General features: G+C 39.7%; 1 protein-coding gene across 4 annotated transcripts in view; it reads right to left on the bottom strand.

Moving 5' to 3' along the window:
- The window catches only part of syt16 (synaptotagmin XVI), a 36,018-nt gene that overhangs the window by 8,609 nt on the left and 4,660 nt on the right, over window positions 1–22,749 (bottom strand). The window contains exons 3-6 of one of the 4 annotated variants that reach the window (XM_080870275.1): window positions 12,811–12,901; window positions 9,820–9,993; window positions 4,925–5,155; window positions 2,707–2,924 (exon numbers count right to left, since the gene is read on the bottom strand). In XM_080870275.1, the coding sequence (XP_080726401.1) occupies window positions 2,707–2,924; window positions 4,925–5,155; window positions 9,820–9,993; window positions 12,811–12,850 (663 nt within the window). In that variant the 5' untranslated portion in view covers window positions 12,851–12,901. Of the gene's footprint in view, window positions 1–2,706; window positions 2,925–4,924; window positions 5,156–7,393; window positions 7,418–9,819; window positions 9,994–12,810; window positions 12,902–22,638; window positions 22,689–22,749 lie in introns of those variants that run through there. The other 3 variants (XM_080870274.1, XM_080870276.1, XM_080870277.1) reach the window with 3 other exon arrangements.

Genomic DNA, 22,749 nt, shown 5'->3' with positions numbered 1-22,749 from the left:
CCATTAAATATACAGGTTGCTCATCACTGGACTTGCACAAGCCATGGTTTCAGGTTTAAACAAAGTGTAGCTGTTGGTGTCCACACACTGAAGTAAAGGTGTGTAATTGTCACTGATAGTTTCTTCTACATGTGAACGTTTAAAAAAAATAGCACTGGGCTACATTAAAAAATGTTCCTTTATACATTCTTGTATTTTGCCATCAAGTGTTTTATAGATGCTTTTTTGCTTATGTGGGCTTCACACGCTGCCGTGTAACAACCATATTCCATAAATACTTCTAATCAGAGTTGACTGGTGGGTGATGATGGTTATCTTGGTTACGTGATAATAGATTAATCTATTACTGATGCATGATGTGGTTTTACAGATTTAAAAAGTTTTATGGTTGTGTCTGTGGGTTCCAGACAAACCTGAAACATGAAGGTAGTATGAAACAGGTATAACGGCAGTAAACATAGCAGAAAGGGTGGTATTATTAGCAGCTGTAATATTTGCTGTATCTTTAACCACGAGCGGGGCTGTTATATAACTCTATAAATAAACTGCTAACAAAAAAAGGCTCTCCTGGGTTTCTGTAGCTCTGCAGCCCCTCTGATCCAACCTCATTTGTTATTTATGAAGCGTTTCTAGATTTCAGTATCACCCAGTGTGTGTGTGTGTGTGTGTGTGTGTGTGTGTGTGTGTGTGTGTGTGTGTGTGTGTGTGTGTGTGTGTGTGTGTGTGTGTGTGGGAGGTGTTTACAGCACAGATTGCGCCCAATTTCAAAGTGTGATTCGGTCACTAAGAGGTTGTGAATTCTACAAACACACAAACGATATACACATATATACAAAATACACAAATACCACACAGAGCAGGAATATTTGCATATGTATGCATGCTTTTTTTACACACGCACACACATACATATGCAGACAATGTAGCAGATATTACCTAACACGATTATAACTGTGACAGCACCAACATTAATGTTAGTGACTGATAAAACAATTAGCCTCTCAAATGATTAACCATTAACTTGGGGACATAAATTAAATAACTAAAATCCTCAAAATCAATGAGAAATCAAGATGAGCTATTAGTATAATCAGTCTTATAAAATACAGTATTGATTAGAAAGTGGTTAATAACTAAAATAATAATTACAATCAATGTTATATCTCAATAGTCACTGAGGTTGAAGGATTTGACTGTTCTGCATAAGCAGAGGTTGGCAACATTCACTCCTATACAACACTGATTACGGCAGCATATGCATTAAAGACAGGTGATTTACTAAAGTAATTAGTACAAAGATCTCACTGAGGACTGAGACTAAAAGAAGAAGCATGTGTATGTGTGGCAGACAGAGAGAGAAGCGTGTGTCTTTCTTCTGCAACGTAGCTGAACAAGTGACCAAAGAGAAGAATGAGCACATGTAGCAGGATCCTTACATTTCCTCACCATGTGCAAATGTGTGATTATGTGCAATAATGGTGTCAGCTCAATAATAAAAGTTGGTAGTTAGCATGCAAGACCTTGGTGTATGTAGTAAATGCAGGAACAAAACCATCAAGAAGATCATCATAAAATAAATGAAAGCCCAAACTCTTAACCATGTGTTATGAAAAACTATGATGTACCAGGGAGGTTTACTAGATCGTGGATCAGTCATTGATCAGAGTGATACTCCATGTGCTAGATCCCAGCAAGCAAGCGTTGTGTTCCACTTCAGCTGGCCCAGACACACAGCGAACTTCTCTTTGTTAGCTGCGTTAGCACCCTGAGCTAACATGCTCTGCTGTTGTTGCTCCTAGTGACTGCGATCAGAAGCTCTGGAGCTTGGAGAGGTCATAGGAGTGAAGAGCAGGCTTCCCACCACAGAGGTAGGAGTGAAAAAGAGCCTGACAATAACTGGTAAATTCCTGAATTAGTCATAACTCGGGATGCTAGCAATACTTGAATAGCTCTATCTTGATAAGAACCAAAACAAATCCTGTTTTTCCTCGTTTTTCAGGAACGTGCTAACTCAGGAGTGACATCACTCCCAAATTCGAAGGTATTGGGAACACGGCAGTATGGCCGCCTGTGATTTTGTCTTGCAGGTAAAAGGTGTCCGATTACAGATCTAGGAGGTGGTCATTCACCTCCTTGGAGGATGATATTGAATCAATGGATCTACAGTCTTGCTTTGGATTGTACGACACCATTATTCACAAATAAATAAGCAAAGAATGTATCAGCAATTTATGTGAAATCTCAGAGAGCTGTGGTTGGTTTGTTTCTTCCAACGTGAACCTGAGCGGCTTACCACAGCAGAGTGGTAATCCTCTCACAACTGAGTGACGATGATACCTCTGCCAAGCATGATGGGAACAGCAGGGGCTCAATGACCCCGTTAAGTAATCCATGCACCACTTTATTTATTTATTTATTCATTTATTTACTTTTAACTTTCTGGTCATTGATGTTAATAAAAAACTGCATTTGTTTCCCATTTTCCTAGACATGAGGTGCGGCTCAAGACTTTTGCACAGTACTGTATTGCAGTATTGATTGATTGAAATTAAGAAAATTCTCTGATGTGTTTATCCAATAAATGCTTCTTTTCTCATTTAAATAGATGTAAGACAGTGTAAAGTTAATGCTTGTCTCCAGTTTTACAAGGTCCAGTGTTATCAAACACACCAATGACTAGAAATGGTTAATGTCTGATTGTAGTACCTCTGGGGTCCAGGCGGAGGGGCTTTCTGTGACCTCATTCTTGTCATGATCCACTGCTTCCGTAGATTGCTGGTCCATACTCACGGTGGGACAGTCACTGGAGGCCAGTGGGTGGTCTCCTGCAGGTCTGTCCAAAGAGAGCATGGATGCCCTTTCTTTTGCTTCTACCACCGCAGAGAGCGGATCCTGGAAACCCTGTTGGCTTTGAGCTGCCGTTTCTGCAGGAACAAGAGCACTTGTTTTTAAACTGGTGGTGAAAGGATACTTTATATTTACACTGGAGATGGAACTTTCCATCGTCCTACTTTTATCTCACTCACTTTTAAAAGTGCAAAATTCCTAATGGGACAAGTAACAAAAAAAGTAACAAAAAAGTAACAGCAGTTATTATTGTGCACTCACAGCATTGAAGATGTACAAGCAGTTACTAATAATTTTTAGATTATTTGAATGTGTAGAATGTATGTATGTCATGGTCATTTATAGCTTTTAATTATTTTGTTGAACTGTTCTTTTTCCAGGTTAAAATGATTGCACGACACAGCTTTAATTATTTCAAAAAGCAAGAACTGCATGCACAAGTTAGAATTTATTTGGGATTTTCTCGAACCCACACATGGCCAAAATTACACATACAGACTCAAATATATACATACATTCTCCTAAATCCTTTAGTGGTTTAGTAGTGCTGAAGGTTCTACGATGTCCTTTAAATGATTGACTACAACTGGTAGTTTGTTTGACAGCATTCATTGTATGACCAATATTCAGAACAATGGGAAAGTCCCAGGAAGTCAGTGAAGATATGGTCTTTTACAGCCTATTTAAAACAACTGCCGATTCCAAGATCATCAACTATACATAAGTACAAGTTATTTAGATGTGTGACCACTTTGCCAGAGTCTAGAAGAAAATGCAAATTGGGACCCTCAGATGAGGCGAAACTACTTGTAAACTAGTAGCATCAATGTTCCCTTTGAAATAAGTTTTACATCATCATGGATCGAGAGAGCGCTGACCAAGAAAGACTGACTTTTCTCAAAAGAACCTTAAAACCCTGCTCAGAAATGTTACGGCAAAATGCAATGGAAATTTTTGCACATCAGGTGTGCACGTACAATTACTGGAAAACTGTGAGTCGGTGCTTCAAATGTTTCAGCTTGATTAAGAAACTTATACTTGCATCATGAATGTAAAATGTATGTGTAACAGTATGTATCCTCACCTAATATATGTGCTCTCTGTGCAGTAATCCAGCAGTGAAACTCTTCCTAACAGAACGAGGTGAACATGTAAACATAGCTGCCACCTACATCAACACAAATTACTGAAATTAGACCTAGGTGGACATGAATATCTCCTCTAGTATACCATCTAATTTAGTCTTAAAGCTCTAAATGCAGTTTTCTAACCTTGTTTAGCACAGCAGTGTGTTAACAGGAGGGATATTGTGCAATTTGACAACCCTTGGCCTTTTCCTAACGCAGGAACACACAGAGAACAAGCCGTACCTCAGACCAATCAATAGCAATTATCTCCAATTCTCTGTCATTAAGGTCGGCCTGACTGTTATATCAATGGCTGCATAGAGAGTTCACCATAGCAACAAGCTGAGGTAAGTCATCATTCTGTGTGTGTGTGTGTGTGTGTATGTTGTTTATAAAGGTGGAAATATATAACAGAAGCTGAAACAGAGTGACCCTGACCAAACCATGTCACCACCCCCACCAACCACCTGCTGCTCATGTTATAATGAAGAGTAAGTTCAGGATTTTTCTAAATATTTGTCTGTGATTGCTGTAAAAAAGCAAATAAGGGTGCTGTTCGTGCAGTAAGTTATGTAGCAGCTGAGCGGGGTGTGAATGAGATAATGATAATGAGTGATTTTGATCATTTGATCCACTGGCAAACAAATCTACAAAAACCACAAATAGAGTAAACAAAATAGTGTAAAAAAAAAAGAGAGCTGGTTTGTTTGCAACGTTCTAATTCTTCCTTATCCTCGGGCTTTTCTTAAAATAAACAAACAAACCAACAAGCACAAAGTGTCATATGCCTCCATCTTTCCACGCTCTCTCCCTGAGCTCTTTACAGCCTCTAATCTCCAGGAAAAACAGTATTTGAGGCTTTTTGGATTCATCAGGACAGATTAGTAGATGACTACTGCTGGCTAAGTCTTTATCTATCATTATTCCCAAATCAGTATCTGGATGAGTACCTTCACAGTCTGATGGCTCAGTGCTGCCCTCCTCCTGGTCTGATAGTCGGGTAAATTTGTGTCGTCGACCCAGTGACAGGTGAGTCTGCTGGGGCTGCTGCTCACCGATGTTTGCTGCTGCGGTGCGAAAATTCTGTGAACGAGACACGGACATCTCAAACTGCCTCAGGATCTCATCTTCGCTGTCTGACGAGCTGGAGTCATCGTCGTCGTCGTCACCGTAGCTGTTCACTGGAGGGAGGTAAAGACAGGGAAACAGAGGGACTCACAAATGGGAAAAGCTGGGAGAGTTCAGGAGAGGAGGAGAGGAAATCCAGATGAACGGAAAACATTTGAAAAGACACTGACAAAACTAAAGGAGAAACTTCTTGGACAGACTATCCTACAGACCCAAAGGACACCAACAGAACTAAGAAGGTCAAGAGCCTCTAGTTTGGTGTACACGCCAGTTAAGACTTTAAAGTCTAATTACTCTGTTACTCTGTCATATGCCTGTAACTAGAATTTAATTGCACTTGACTTGGCTATTGTTGTCTGTGTTTGTCAAAAACACAAAAGGTTTTTTGTGAAAGAACAATTAACTACCACCTACCAACCAACATGTTAAAACCATTCAGTGTTGTGGAGGAGGAAAATAATTCCTCTACGAGAGGTAAATAAACGAGATCACATTTAAAGCTGTGCTCAGCCTCAGTCTGTTCAAAATAACGACGCGTATTAGCATTAGTGGGGTTGAGGGTCACTCCACTACCTTTATAATTTCACCATAACTAGATAGCAACAGCTGAATGAGTGACGCAGCAGTGGAGCAATCAGCCCCCTCTTCTCTAAAGTGCAGGTCACCGTACCTGCCTGAGCAATTGCCATGGTTACATACAGAACAAAAACAAGGCTGTACACACTGTGTGGGCGAGCAAGGCTGATTGGTCTGTTAACTTCTCTCTTCTTTCAGGCTTTTACAGCGAAGCAATGCGACTCAGTGGCTGAAACACATGGTTATTTCAGATCAACTCAGGAGCTTGCCTGCTAGAAACATAAAACCTGGGATAATTCTGACTAACAGAATAGTTTCAATAGGTTTTTAACTGCATCTGAAGGGAGATGCTCGTGTGTGTGGATAGCCACTATGATTTTGACATTTATGCAGAATAAAATATTTTCTTCAAATTTCTGTTTTAAACTGAAAAACTTTTTTCTTTCCATTTTTATTCATTATACACAATCCTCTTAACAAAGACAAATGTTATCTCTTTTAAAGGTTGTTGTTTTTGTGGGAAGCTTTAATATTCAAAGACATATAAACATATAAATACTGAGCAAAATTTAAAAGAAGAAATATTTTGGTAACAAAAAAGCAACCTTTCAGAGAGGTCTGGTCCAAACTTAAGGCTAAAGCCCAATGCTCCACAGCCTAAGCCACACCTACTACTTGTTTTGCTGTACTTGGTATTATGTGGTTATGTGAAATACTACTCAAAAGGAAATAATACAAAGATTTTAATCTGCAGGGACCTCCATTTAAGGGAAGTTCTGGACTAAAACTGTCAAGTTTCCAGTGTTGATGTGTTTACAGTCCTGTTGTTTTCAGTCCTTAATTCTAGTTTTTGTTTGATTTCTTTAAAATAGCAAAGAACAGTGTTAAATTATGCTGTGAACAGGTCACCATGAGTGAGCCTGCTATGGTAACAGAGACTTGGGTGTTCTTGTAAGCAGCGTGCGTACAGGGATACCAATATGGTGCTGAAATCTTCCTCATGATTAATGATGATGCCTGGAAAGATCACAGCTGATAATGGTAAATGAAGGAAAATAGAACATGCTAGCTCAAGTGTTGTGCTGGTTTTAATCTTGCCTGTTTGAGTTCAACAGCTATCCAAATGTATTAAAACAGGGCAGGACTGTAAGTATCATTATTGTAGTATTTATAGCCTTACTTGTTGTTCTATTCATTAGATCTGTATTTAATATTTTCTTTTTTAGTTATATATTTATAGGTCACGTCATTATTTTCTTTCTTTCTTTTTTCAAAGCAATTTTTGTGTTTCTATTTCTTATTTATGTCTTACTACGTTTACTATTCTATTTCTGTTTATAAAGATCTGATGTATTAATTTTACATAATTCAACATGTTTATTTTTATTTTTTTACATTCAGCTATGCACATGTCGCTGTATTTATTTATCTCCAAACGTTGATTCTGTTCATCTGGACGCAGCGTTTTCAGGAGAGACGTTTCGTCATTCATCCAGGTAACTTCTTCGGTCTCAGCTGACTGCAGGTTTCCCCAACTTTATAAATAATCTTATATTTTGTATGTTAAATTTATACATTTGCTTATTTGTGTCTGAGTGTTCATAAGGTAAGAGACACTAGCCTGACCTCAAAGCCATTGATTGTTGTTTACAAAAGGCTAGGTGAAGAATTAGCATGTGTAGTTGATAAGAATTATTTGCTTATGTCTGATTCACCCAGAAAAAACGAATTCTGCTTTTAACTGCGATCAGGACTACCCAGCTAATTCACATACAGACAGAACAACAAAGAAATTACATAAAAGGAAAAAAAAAGAAAAAGAAATAACAGAAAAGTAAAAATCACGAAATAGCCACAATAATAGTTTCTGTAAGGAAAATACATTTTAATTCAATGCTCTCCTCATTTCCATTTTTTGGTTAATTTATTTATTTCTGTATAAAAGTATTTATTTATACATTTATTCAGTTATAATAAAAACATTTTTCGTCCCACACAGAAAACACAGCAGCTATCACACTGCCAGATGCTGGTTAAACTACTAGGAATACAAAATATAAAACACAATGTTTTAAATACATTTGTTTATTACTTAATTCCTTCAATGTGATTCAGTTTTTTACTCTGTAAAATATGATAAAGAAACTCTCTTTAATTAACAGGACATTCACTGTTACTGTACTTGTCACTTCTCAACAACATACATAACTCAAGCTTATTAGCCATCAGTATTAGAATAATGAATATAGGTCAAATTAACCTTAAACTTTTAACCTTGTGCTAAGCCTGAGACTAGAGTTTAAGTTAAACCTGTTTCCACACACAGTTTGACTGAACCTGAGTTTTCAAACAGCTCCTACCTCATCCAGTGACACTCCACAGACGTTCAGCTGAATCTTATGAAGAGACTATAAACAGGATATGCTGTTTGTTCAGGAAACTAGCTGGAAATAGCAGAGGCTCCACCTGTTACAGGTGAAAAACTAACAAGCCAATGTTTGCTCACAGTTTGACTCACAGTCTCCACCATCCTACTGTAGCAAATGTGAACATGCCCTTCTTTCATTTCTGCTTCCTTAACAAGAGCAAATATGGGTTTACCTCTGCTGACCACTTGCTCTTAATGCTAAGATGATTCAGAGGCTCTCAACCAGATCCGAGCTGGTTTGAAGGATTTACCCTCTTCAGGAAGCTCTCAGCAGGTCTTTTAGAATTTCTGTCAGCATTAATACAAATTAAATAATTACATTCATCAATATTCAATTTAAGAATTAGGCAAAGGAAAGAAATTGTTACTAATGAAGAAAAACTCTACGCAAGAAATTCCAGAATCATCTTGTTTTCTTCCACATATAAATTTGAGGGTTGCTGATGGCTGGAATTTATCCCAGCCATCATAGAGCGAAAGGCACAGAGCACCTTGCATGGACAGGTCACCAATCTGTTGCAGGGCTAACCTTAAACCACTCTGGTGATTCAGTGATGTGTTGCTGAAGATAAAGGTTTGACCAGGAAGGTCGTGAACAGTTCATGTGGCAATAAAAGATCAAAAGCGGCAGTCGGGAATGAAACCCAGCGGAATAACAAGAACAATGTGCCAAAGACCAGTGGGAATATGTTAGCTATTAATACACTGGGACTGGACACAGGTGAGGATGGGTCAGGTGCAATAAAACAGGTTTTTAAACAGGTAACTGGCACCATGTTAGCGTCTTCCCAGTTGATCAGGTCTAATAGATGTTTTCACAGCAGGAACTCTGGTGTGGTAGAGGCCTTTGTCAAAGTAGGCAAGGCACAGCTTTATTTAGCAGTAATGACAAATGTATTCCATCTTGACTAAAGTCTGCGTCATACAAATGTGAATTTCAAAAACATTAATCATTAATCAAATTACAAGCTATGAAATTTATATAGTTTAGAAAATAAAGTAGTAGAAGTAGCACAGTTGTTAAAAAAAATCCCATCTACTTTATATTTCTAACCGAGTACACAGTATTTGATTTTGAAGTGTTGTCTTCAATGTAAACGTGGCTCAATGGTCATGTTTGCAAGACAGGTTATGGGACATTAAATAGAAGTTAACCTATGGTAACCTTTGCTCTGCGTGTTTGCACTGTTTGACAAGTGGGAGGAAGGAAAAAAGTTTAAGTGGGTGACAAAATGGGAACAAAAGCTGCACCCTGAGTATCCTGCACTCTGTGTTTCTTTCTGAATTTCCTCGGAGGTGGACTTTTTCATAAAGCTTTCGCAGCGTTAACATTTTTTAATCGTGAACAGCTTTGTAGCAGTATGCGGCTGAGTCACGCAACTCCCTCTCGCCCACAGAAATCACTGGACAAATACAAACTCTCCCACGTTCTCTCTCTGCTGCTGAACACTTTAATTGGGGTCAAACTGCAAACAGGAGACGTGTACTCTCTCTGAGATGTTTCTAGTTGAGACAAACCTTGAAGTGTGGCAGGACTCACTGGCTAGTAAAACTTAAAATTCAAACACCACAGTTTTGCTGCTTCTCAGTAAAATGTATCATTTTTGGAAGCTGTCCTGTGAATTTATGACAAAATATATATGTGATAATTATGGACCCTGGCTCTCCTACACGAGTAGGCATGTTACTGTCATTGAGTTGTCAGTCACTCACCGAGGCCCTGGCGGATTCCAGCCCGTCCTTTCTTGCGACGACCGTGTACCTCCAGGCAGGGAAGACCGCCGACACGTGAGAAACACAGTTTCTTGTTGATGAAGAGGAAGAGGACGGCCAATGCCACGATGAAGACACCCACCGCCGACAGGAAGCCGATGGCCTCTGGGGTGACTGGCAGGAGCAGGGAGAGGGAGAGGGGACACACAATGACACACTGATCAGACCACACAAACAGACAGCCTGGATACATGCGCACACGTGCACACACACACACATACATGCACGCAACAGTACGCATGGTACATGTGATACACACAGACAGACAGGTGAAACTTTAGTAGTTGAAATATCTTCAGTGCCTTGCTCAAGAGCAGAGTCAGTGTAAAAACAGTTTCACAGTTTTTTCCTATGCTTAACCAGCAAATCAACTTTGCTCAAGAGCACTGTGACGCTAGAACTGTAAGGTTTGAGTTCAACATTTTTTCTTGTCATATTTTAAAGAAACCAGTTCTCGCATCATAGTCTGTGCTGGTCCATTCTATGCCAATTACAGGTCAAAGTTGATCGCTACAGTATGGTTGTGTCCAAAATCACTCACTAATTCCCTACTCCCTCTATAAGGACTTCTATGAGAAGGACCATGTAATAGTGAGCCCATTACCAGTAAGAAAAAACAGTAATATGATTTGAGTGATCTTTTTGGCATTTATTACACGTATGCTATTTTTGTGAAGTATTTTGGAATATTCCAAGTGCACTATATAATTTATATTCACTATAAGATGGGACAGCAAAACAATAAAAACAGTCTATGGTCCAGAGACTAGTGAGTGATTTCAAACACTGCCTGTGTTGAATGAATAGCAGGACAAAAGTGCTAGCATTAGCCTCACAGCTAGAATCTGGCTAAGAATATACAGTAAGTAAGCTAGTTAGCTGGCCATACTAACCACTGCAGCTTGCATGTGGTGGGGCAGGTGTGGATGACAAGAGCTACTGATTAACCTTCATTATGGTCTATGATGCTAATACACCTCTGAAAAGTATTTAAAACTTATAGCGTTAAAAAACGGAGTCAGTATAAAGAGGGAAAGAGTGGCAAGAATCACGATCCAGTCCTGATCACACACAACAACATATTGTTGTGCGTGATCAGGACTGCACAGCTACAGTGTAAGTCTGTATTTATTTGTTGTAGGAGGAAATTATAGAATGATTAACTGGAGAGACTTTGTTGGATCAATAAATATCCTAGATGCAACACAGCAAGCTCTCAGTAAATAAATACAACAAGCCCATCCATTTACCATCTGTGATGTGTGCATTAACACTTTATGTGCTGTATATTGCTAATCTATATACTGCCTGTACACTACTACACATACGTAGTGAGGCAGTTTCCCTTTCTTTATATTTTGTTTCCCAGCATCTGTATTTTTGAAAAACTTTTTTAAGCTGTCTTAAACAACAGTTCTCCAGAACTTCTTCTTTTATTTGCTGCAGTTCATTCACTTATTTCTTTCAAATCCTACCTGAACATTTTCAGTGAAAATATTTTGTTTGTTAAACCATTTAACACTGAGCTATGAATCATTTAAGTATATAAAAGGCGCCTAGCTCAAGGGATTAGTGCTGTAAATCACAGGGAACTTAACATAGGACAAACTTTAAATAGCATCTTTAGGCACTCTGATACCACCGTCCTGTTGCAAAAACATGTCAGTTGTTCGCATTAATTTTTGCACCAACAAGATGAATCCCTGTGTGAATCCCTTGAGCAAGGTGAAGAGGAAAACAGGGAGAAACGGTTGAGAAATGGACTAAAAATCAGTGGCAACAGGTTTCATGGAGAGATTCATCTAAATTTGAAATTTCTGGTTCAAATCATTATCAATATGCATAGATGAGTTCAGGACAGAGGTAGTGAGTGTTATGGTTTGGGGCTACATTTCAGCCAGTGGTCTTTGAGATCTTATTCCAATTGATTGAATCATGAATGCAGAAAGTATCATCATATTTTAATCCACCATGCAATCCCTTCTGAAAAGCATATGATTGTCAATGGCTTCATTTTTCAGCATAACAATGTTCCCAAACACACTGCAATGCAGAAAAAGCATACCTGAGTATGGAAAGAAACCCAAAACATACACACACAATTCTAAACACTATCAGTCATGGACTGGCCTCCCCAGAGAGCTTGGACCTCGACATTACTGAAGCAGTGTGAGATCAGCCTGGGGGAAATATTCTTAAATAACTTAACCCTCTCAGGCTCAAATTAACTTTTTGTTGCTAATGCACAACCAAGTCCTGCAGTGGTACTTCTGAGTACAAAAAACTCATAAAATATGTATGTGGGGTAATCAGGTTGTTAGTTTTTAACTGTTGCAAATCGGCAACGCCTGCCTCGAGAGGGTTAAAGAAATTAGAAGACATCTTGGCTAAGAGAGTTCAGACTGTTGAAGAATAAAGGTGATCATTAAATATTTGTTTTCATGCTTGAATTTTTTCTACTTTATGTGCTCTATTTTCATGTTTGCACATGCCTCAATAAATTAGTGCACCTATTTTTCATTGTCATGTAAGAAAGTAGTGATGAAAGTTGGTCACAACTAAGAAACGGGTGACCAGACAGGCAAACTGAGGTAGACATGGGCAGAGATGAAGAGAAACGCGAGGGTGTACTACTCTGCTCTGCTTTCAATGAGGTGCCTTAGTCTCCTTTAACACGATGAAAAGAAATGCAAAGGGATGAGGGACAAGGTGCCTTTTCCTGTTTCCACGGTAACGTTTCAGTGAGCAAAAATCAATGGAACCAAATGAACATGAGTACACATTCTACTGGGAGCTGACGCCAAAGAAAGCACTCGGCAGTGTAGGTGGTGAGGATTCAATACACCTTTTTTTTAACTCTCCACCTTTTGTTTTTGCCTCTCTTTAACTTTCATTCATGAGAACCTAAACTCCCACGCTTTACAGACGTACCTGATGTACCTTCATCTACACCGTAGACTTCCACCCACATCGTGTGTTCCTACGCGACGACAAAATAATGAGCAACAACAGCAGATGGTTTCTGTTGAGAAGAGGTTTTGACTGCTTAAAAAGACTTTAATCCTTATTTACTTTCTTCCTATTTAGGATCTAGCTCCTAAGAAATTCTAATACTGTTATTGGGACTCATGAGCCTTTCCTTTCTTCTCGTTATAGAGAGAAGACATAAAACTAGAGCTCCATTGCTATATTTCAGAAATAAGAAACACTTATTCAAAACTTCACAGTTATTTTTAACTATTCAGTAAACAAGCATCACTGGAACAGAGCCTTTCTCAACAAAGCCATGCAGCTTAGTTCTTATTTATATAAAGACTGTAGTGTATCAGACACGTATTTTTTTCTCTATATTTTTTTGGTATTATGCTTTGATGCATTTTTAAGTCTAATGTAAGCCGGGTTGTAGCACAACCCCAACTTGTGTACCTTTTCTGCTAGTTAGTTATCTTGCTGGACAAACTAATATTTTTAATCCATTTTATCATTTACAGTGGGGCAAAAAAGTATTTAGTCAGCCACCGATTGTGCAAGTTCCCCCACTTAAAATGATGACAGAGGTCAGTAATTTGCACCAGAGGTACACTTCAACTGTGAGAGACAGAATGTGAAAAAAAAATCCATGAATTCACATGGTAGGATTTGTAAAGAATTTATTCGTAAATCAGGGTGGAAAATAAGTATTTGGTCACCTCAAACAAGGAAAATCTCTGGCTCTCACAGACCTGTAACGTCTTCTGTAAGAAGCTTTTCTGTCCCCCACTCGTTACCTGTATGAATGGCACCTGTTTGAACTCATCATCTGTATAAAAGACACCTGTCCACAGCCTCAAACAGTCAGACTCCAAACTCCGCCATGGCCAAGACCAAAGAGCTTTCGAAGGACACCAGGAAAAGTATTGTAGACCTGCACCAGACTGGGAAGAGTGAATCTATAATAGGCAAGCAGCTTGGTGTGAAAAAATCAACTGTGGGAGCAATCATCAGAAAATGGAAGACATACAAGACCACTGATAATCTCCCTCGATCTGGGGCTCCACGCAAGATCTCATCCCGTGGGGTCAAAATGATCATGAGAACGGTGAGCAAAGATCCCAGAACCACACGGGGGGACCTGGTGAATGACCTGCAGAGAGCTGGGACCAAAGTAACAAAGGTCACCATCAGTAACACACTACAACGGCAGGGAATCAAATCCCGCAGTGCCAGACGTGTTCCGCTGCTGAAGCCAGTGCATGTCCAGGCCCGTCTGAAGTTTGCCAGAGAGCACATGGATGATACAGCAGAGGATTGGGAGAATGTCATGTGGTCAGATGAAACCAAAGTAGAACTTTTTGGTATAAACTCAACTCGTCGTGTTTGGAGGAAGAAGAATACTGAGTTGCATCCCAAGAACACCATACCTACTGTGAAGCATGGGGGTGGAAACATCATGCTATGGGGCTGTTTTTCTGCCAAGGGGACAGGACGACTGATCCGTGTTAAGGACAGAATGAATGGGGCCATGTATCGTGAGATTTTGAGCCAAAACCTCCTTCCATCAGTGAGAACTTTGAAGATGAAACGAGGCTGGGTCTTCCAACATGACAATGATCCAAAACACACCGCCCGGGCAACAAAGGAGTGGCTCCGTAAGAAGCATTTGAAAGTCCTGGAGTGGCCTAGCCAGTCTCCAGACCTCAACCCCATAGAAAATCTGTGGCGGGAGTTGAAAGTCCGTGTTGCTCGGCGACAGCCCCAAAACATCACTGCTCTCGAGAAGATCTGCATGGAGGAATGGGCCAAAATACCAGCTACTGTGTGTGCAAACCTGGTAAAGACCTATAGTAAACGTTTGACCTCTGTTATTGCCAACAAAGGTTATGTTACAAAGCATTGAGTTGTATTTTTGTTATTGACCAAATACTTATTTTCCACCCTGATTACGAATAAATTCTTTACAAATCCTACCATGTGGATTCATGGATTTTTTTTTCACATTCTGTCTCTCACAGTTGAAGTGTACCTCTGGTGCAAATTACTGACCTCTGTCATCATTTTAAGTGGGGGAACTTGCACAATCGGTGGCTGACTAAATACTTTTTTGCTCCACTGTAACATTTATTCACGAAAAGCCTTCAGAACTATTTAGTGAAAAAGTTTATGAAAATTAAACTCCAGGAACATTCTCCAATTTTCCCTAAGAAGCAATAAGAAATGCAAAGTAAGCAACTGAGTTAGAGAAGGTGACGTCACTATGGCAACTGTAGCTCTCTAGTTTTTATGTGCAAACAATGTTGTTGACAATAGCAGTGGCTGGTGTGAACCCAGAACTGCAGTCAGTAATAGGGAACATGAGACTAATCGTAACCCGTGTAACACGTTACTGTACTCACATTTTTCAGTAACATGGCAATGTAGTGTGCTAAATTCAGTAATTACATTATAGGTACAGGTAAAGTTAAACAAACATGTTTTGTTTTCTTCCTGCACATTTGCACTACAAGCAGCTAATTTAAATACATATTCAAGAAGACAACTGTGGAATGGTCTACGACTTATGAGGAATGGGTTGATGTATTTATTACTTGTATTTGTACTGCATGAAAGGACAAGAGCATGATGGGGAAATGCAGTTGATGCCTTGACTGAATAATACTGCTAAACACAACTTTGGCTCACTGAAAGCATCTGCAAAGGCAGCATGCTAACACCTAAAAAACCCAGAGTGACGTTAAAGCTGAGTGCATGCTGACTCCAGTTCAGCAGCCAGAGTCTGAACACCAACAAATAACACACAGTAAAGCACTTTATAAACGAGCACAGTGTGGAGGAGAGCCTGTTTGATCACCAGACCAACAAGCTGGAGTCCAACACTCCAGCTTTTCCTCACCAGACCAGGTGTGCCAGCAATCAGCTGGCAAAGCAGATGTTCGAATGATGCGATCAGCACAATTTTATGCAATAAAATATTCGCTTTTACCAATACAAGCAGTTTACAATATCACAGAGGCATATCACAAGAAAAACATAACTGCTTCTTATTGAAGACAAGTGAAAATGCATCGCATAAATCGTGTTTTTCCTGCAGACATGCTGATGGGACGTTTGTGGTGTGGTGTAGTTGTGTATGTAGTAAACTGTTTGAAATGGCTTGGGCAAAGAAAGAGAATTCATTGCATAAAATAGCGCTGATCACATCACCTGATTGCACTGCTCAGTACAGCCAGCCAAAACCAGAGTTTCTGACTCCAACTTGCCGGTCCGGGTGAAAAACCTGTAACCTGACTCAAACAGGCCTCCACACAGTCCTCATTTATGAAGTGCTTTACAAACCCAAACATTACGGCTCACAGGTGGATTTTCCTGTTTGAGTGCAGCTAGCCAACCAACTTTACTGAAAAACATCGTTGGTTTCCTAACATGAAATTCATAAACATTTTTAAATTTATTTCCTAAATCCTGCTCCTTAGACAGTGTTACATCTACGTCAGTTTTTGAGAGAAGGGCTCCATGATGTAACTGGAGCACAAACTGGGTGTCATCAGGACACTACAACATAGAGCGAACACCATCCCCACAGACACAGCGGCCAGGGAGGCAGAAGAACAGCGCATCAAGAAGACCCTTTACATCTCAGCTGGACATTTGTCAAAGCTGGGACGGCACTTAAAGAACGCTCCAGCCGATCCAGGAGAAAAGGACAACTGCTGCCTAGTAATGCCTCAGTGATCCCGTATGTGTCAGGAGTATCAGAACAGTTGAGACACATTTTTTGTAAACACCGTGTCTCTGTGGCTTTTAAATGCCAAAACATGATGCGCCAAAAACTGGCCCACGCCCAAGGATCGGGTCCCCCGACACAAACAGAGTAACATAGTGTACGCTGTTAAGTGCAGGAGGATTGCTATGATTTATACATTAGGGAAACCAAACTAGGGCTGCTCGATTATGGCAAAAATGATAATCACGATTATTTTCACTGAAATTGAGATCACGATTATTTGACGATATTTATTTAACCCTTTAAGACCTACTATAGAACCAAGTCCACCAGAGCTTATATTATTTTTTTACATGCTGTAGTGCCATTTGTGGGAGCATTTCAAGTTGCTATACATCAATACAACTGTTATAGCCCATATTTTAATAATATGTATGCATTAAGTGCATAGTAATTACATAAATTGCAAAAAAGTGCAATAAACTACAAAAAAAATTGAAAATCGCTTTTGTTTTGTTTACATATATTTCTACTTGGAGAAGTTTAAGAGGTTTATCCCTCAAAACTTTAAATACAATAAAGTTGCAGACATGACAATGTGGAGACGACATCTGCGTACCACCAGTGATGTTGTTTTGGTGTCCGTGCAGAGGATAACGCCTACTAAGAAAATGCCCACCACAGCCACAGCCTGTTCACCAGCTGCTATCTCACAAGTAAGACTCAAGAATAACGAGCAAAATTACTGAACTTATCCTCCACGCTTGGAAACCATAAAAGGGAATTACGTATTAATTCTTGATTTGTGTTCAGAAGCAAATTTCTTAGTTTGTACAATGCAGGGCTTCACCACATGATTCTGTCTCTCAAGGTTGAGAGACTGAAGGATAAATATAGGGTTATTTCAGTGAAGTTGCCAACTGTAACCACTGTAACAAAGAAAAACAAAACTGTGCATTTTTTTCTTTTTCAAAGAAGAAATGCTGCTGTCACCAGTTCCTCAAAGTCTCTGCAGACAGGCCACCAGCTTTCTACATGTTCAGCTTCTGTTCACTCCCACAGAGAGAGAAGTGTGCAAGTGTGCATGACAGATGCAGCACGGGAACACTCCTGCTCTGGCTATAACGCTGTCCAAATTTCACTTTGAAAGACATCACGCCACCTACTCACTTCTCCACTCACAGGCTTGTGACGACATCGACCGAGAGAGCGCACCTCACTGCATTATCGGTGTTACATTACTTTTAAACGTGAGAAGCTAACAGACAGCTCCTCCTCATTTATTTATAATATACGATACATGTTATGGTAACTGAATTCTAATTCCTTTTAATGGAATTATACAAATATTGATTACCCCCGAAAAGTAACGAATTTCTAATAAATTAATTCCCAAGAGATGCAGAAGTGAAAACAGTGTGACGGTAAATGTTTGGATGGTGTGTTCGGGTGTGGCTGTAAATTGGAGTTTCCCTCTCAGCTGCTCTGACAGTCAGACACTGAGCTCAGTGTTGGAAACTCAGAGCCTCCCACTGTCTACATGCAGATGGACAGGAAGAAACCCTTGGTCAAAGTCTGCCCTCACACCTGCCACACACACACACACACACACACACACACACACACACACACACACACACACACACACACACACACACACACACACACACACACAAGCGCACATGTATGCCACTCAACAAGGCAGAATTTCAAACATAAAAATACTTGCATGGGAAAATAATCTCTGTGAAAGATGATTTTCTTCATTGAACCAAGAGCTGAAAACAGTTTGTTGAACATGCAAACCTATAAAAGGCAAGACCACATTTTTTTTATTTATTTATTTTCTCACAAGCTGATCTTAGCGAGATATCAGATCCGAGTAATGAGATGGAGAAATCGAAAAATTCCCAATCGCTAATCTGCGGAAGACCTCTGTTGTGAAAGACTGTTTGTGCATCAGTGCATGCTAAATCTTTATCCGCTGATTAATATGCAGCTGCTGATTTTTCCAGCCTCGCCTTTGAAGTGAGTAGCTCCAGAGGAGAGAAGAGAGCACTTTGATCTGAGCGTTCGAAAAGAAAGTAAAAAAAAAAGAAGTCACACAGCAGCAGCGGCAGTGAATGCCACGTTGCTATCACTCATTAACAGGGATATGAGTGGTCTTGAAGAGGAAAAACATGCTGCTTTGTAGTTTTTCCTTTCTTCTTCTTTTAGCCATGAATAAAGCATAAGGAGTACATGCTGTCTCTCTCAGTTCATTCTAAGGTCACTCATTAATGTGGGTAATTAGTTTCAAGACTTGTGGCCTCTTTGTGTGTCTCCTTATCCTCTGTCTACAGATTAATACTTTAACACACAGCTGAATGCTCTCTTCTCACTGTAATGAAGGCAGACGCCTGAGGAATACAGGATGATTATTTCTCTGTCTGGAATTGAGCAACACCATGCACAATCTAATGTTTTATTTCATTCAGTATCCCAGTAGGGCTACATTTATCATCATTTTTTTCCTGCTTGTTCTTTTATTATTCTATACACACCACAAAACACCTCTAAAATTAATGCTTTGTCCAGTCAATTTATTAAGCACAACTAGATACTGGATGGCTCAGTTCTTTGAATAAAGGTTGCTCAGTGGCACATACGCTAACTCACGTAACGTCTGGCTCACGGAAAGTGCTCAGTCGGCCTGAGAGCCGTGCAAAAAGTCCCGGTCCCTAGCAGACTGCCATTAGGAAACACCACACACACATACACAACAATTTATAAAAGAAAACAAAGTTGGAACTGAAATTTCATCACAAATTTTAAACTGTCTTGTGCACTACCTGTTCCTCAACAAAGTAATCACATTACATGTATATGAACATAGAGGGCGAGACACTGAACTGTGGTTCAACACCCTGACAAAAAGCAATCAGCCACCAGCACCAACCACGAGGAGCCTAAGAAACACAGAAACATCGGCACAGCATGTTTTCATTGTCAAACACACTGACCACAAGGTAAAGAGCACGTACGCACACACACACCTGAAAATCATAGTTTCCTTGGAAACAGTCCATTGGCTCTATTATGGTATAATGAATGTGTTTTTTCCCACCCACATGTAAGAAGGTCTCATGTTACCATGGTGCCATCTGTCTGTCCTGATTGGCTGGGAGGACAAGAACATCTCGGGGTTGAGAGATGATGAAGAAAGAAAAACAAGTCAAAAGTGGTTTCATTTGGAGCGGAGCTCCAAGAAAGACAGTCAAACAGCCAGGGCTCTGGGTTCACTAGTCTATGAATATGCAGCACTGAGCCAGGTGCAAATGCTCTATTCATGCAACCCTGAGGTCCCAAACGTGGTTCCTGTGAACTCGAATGAGGAGACGGCACAAACACACTCACCATAAGGTATTGAGCAAATCTGAGCATTTTTAACTGCAAGAAGAAGGAGAATCATAAATTCCCCTCATTAATACTTTGTAGAGACAAAACTGATGAGCTAGAGCTTCACTGAAATATTCTGCCGTAGCTGTTTTGAGCTGAAGCAAACCTAAATGATGGTGATAACACCACCGAGCTTTACCCCTTTATGACATCTTCTTTTGATAAGAGAAATATTTTCAAGTAAAGCCAGTTTTTTTTTTAGTTTGTCTGATTTAAAGATTCAAAGAATTATTCAATGAATTATTAACCATGTGCAGCTTTTCACCAGCTATCTGAAACATACTAAAAAAAATCAAAAACCAAAACAAAGCCATATTTACAGGGAAGCTGCCATGTGTGCTGAGCCAGTCTATCCCTGTGAGGTGAATGACTGTTCCAGCAAAGCTTCTAAAAGGAGCTGGTCTCGGTTAGATGTGTCAGTGAGGAAACGCTCAGGTAACATTTTCCAATCAGCGTGGCTCACTAGCTTGTCTTATTTTAAAGAACAGGAGCTGTATGAAGCCTGTTAAAGCCTTAACTTTAATCAAAGATATCCCTCAACAGCACGTATTTTTGTCTAACTGAGGAATAACTTGATTATATTGCGATGTACTGTGAAATTTTCTTTGAATATGACTTCCTGTGAAGTATTCTAAGCCTTAAATGTCTTAGCAACAAAACTATTAATGCTTCATGCATTGCTGGGAAACCAGGATTTACAATACTAGTGCTGAGCTCCCATCTGCTGGTAAAATGCTGCATTACCACGGCAACACCAGAGGACTGCTGCTACACCGGAGGCTCGGGAATCTTTATAGAGCCTATGACGTAACCTACACAAGTGGCCAACATTGTGGCCAGCTTTATGTGGTGCATTATGTGTTAATTAAAGTGTGGTTGTGTCCCAGTGTTTTATATGTGCTGCCAGTTCTGATAAAAACATATGAAATTTGGGGACTTTTCCCTCCTGAGTGCCCACTCTTTGTTGTGGTAAGTTTATTTCTGTTGCCAGAGGGAAAAGACATCTTTCACCACGTTTGTACATTCCCTCACGTCCACTCCAGGGGTTTCAGGAATCTCACTCAAGGAATTTGCTGACATTTGTGAATCTTTACATTAGGGGTGTCAGTCATAAGATCGGATGGAGCTGATAATATCAAGGCAGATGTTTGCCTTTTAACTGTATTTTCATAAGTTGTACAGCTTTTTATGTTGATAAAGAACTAACTGAATGCCATTCATATACACCAAAGTAATTCAGTAACAGATAAACAACTACATGACTGAAGTTGCTATTTTTTCACTACTGACTATATCATCGGTACTCGCTCGCTTGAGTCAAACTGAATGATTAGCTACATTTCTCAGTGTAAAACCTTTACCACACAGTTAAAAAAATTCAAGCACAAATGCTGACTATTTTAATATTTATGATTTTAGGAGTTAGAAGTAAATGCATGTTCCACATACAGATCATAAGTGGTATATTAAACGCATGTAAATAGAAGTGAAAATATTGATTGAATCTCTGAATATTTTCCGTTTTCCAACTACACCTTCAACTTTACAACATAAAAAACAGCAGTGCTCACATTATCTATTCAATTGTGCACCAACACTAATTTACAAAGAGCCTTTGCCACCTCGCTCTTACTCCCATACTGGTAACTACATGTACACGGAAGCAATGAGATTTTAAATGACTCTGCTATTACTACAGATAAATATTTCTCTTTTCTTATTTGAAAAACAGCACCTACACTTATTGTATTATATCATGTAAAACAAAAATCTATATGAAATTTTCTAAGTTTCTTGTTGCAAAGTCTATCGAACTACTAAACAAATCCGCTAACAAACCACTAAGAAAAGCAACACTATTTAAAGGTTACACAAGACAAGCATCAAAGAAATAAATAGAAGATAAATAAAAAGAGGCAGAAAGTGGCCACTGTCCCAGCAGAGGGCCCAGAGCAACAGCAGTGGTTCAGCACCTAATTAAGGCACCTGCCCAGTGTTTTTCATGCTACCTTGTGCTTCCTGACCTGCTCTGCCCAACAATCAGATGACCCCCTAGGAGCAAGCACTTTGGTGACAGTGGGAAGGACAAACTCCCTTCTAACAGGAAGAAACCTCTGACAGAACCAGGCTCAGGGAGGGGCGGGGCCATCTGCTGTGACCGGTTGTGGTGAGTCTCACATGCTGGGAGAAGGTAAGGTCTGAGAGGAGATGGGGTGAGGATAAGCCAAAGAAGCTTGTCTCTCCCCGTCCACCTCACACCAGCTAAAAAACAACCTGGATTCATTTGGTCTGTTTCACTGTGCTGACTTCAGCTTTTTGTATTTTGTTTCTTCTGTCCCGATTTAACATAATTCGTAGTTGATTTGTACGTTTCAGCTTGAGAATCTCTGGACTCCTTCATTTGTGTTCCTATTTAAGATCCTTTCTAACTTAGTTAGAAAATATAGGGGATATAATTTGACCACGCAGTTTAGAGGCATAACAGGTAATGTCTCAGGGTAAAACAAGCTCTGGAGTCTTTGTAACGTTCACCAACCGTAATACCGAGTATAAATCCCTAATGAACAGAATACATCACAGGAAAATGTTGAGAAATTAAAGCTCTCCAACTTTTAACCTACTTTCTTTTGCTGGCGGCGGAGTTTCAGTGATTCCTCCTTCCCTGGCCATGCTGTTTCTCCTCTTCCTCACTTCCTTCTACTCTAATTTTAATCTTCTCTACAATTTGACCA

This window comes from Rhamphochromis sp. 'chilingali' (genome assembly GCF_963969265.1).
Source record: "Rhamphochromis sp. 'chilingali' genome assembly, chromosome: 21".
Taxonomy (NCBI): domain Eukaryota; kingdom Metazoa; phylum Chordata; class Actinopteri; order Cichliformes; family Cichlidae; genus Rhamphochromis; species Rhamphochromis sp. 'chilingali'.
Note: the sequence above shows the minus strand (reverse complement) of the source record. Positions and strands in the feature narration are given on the sequence as shown.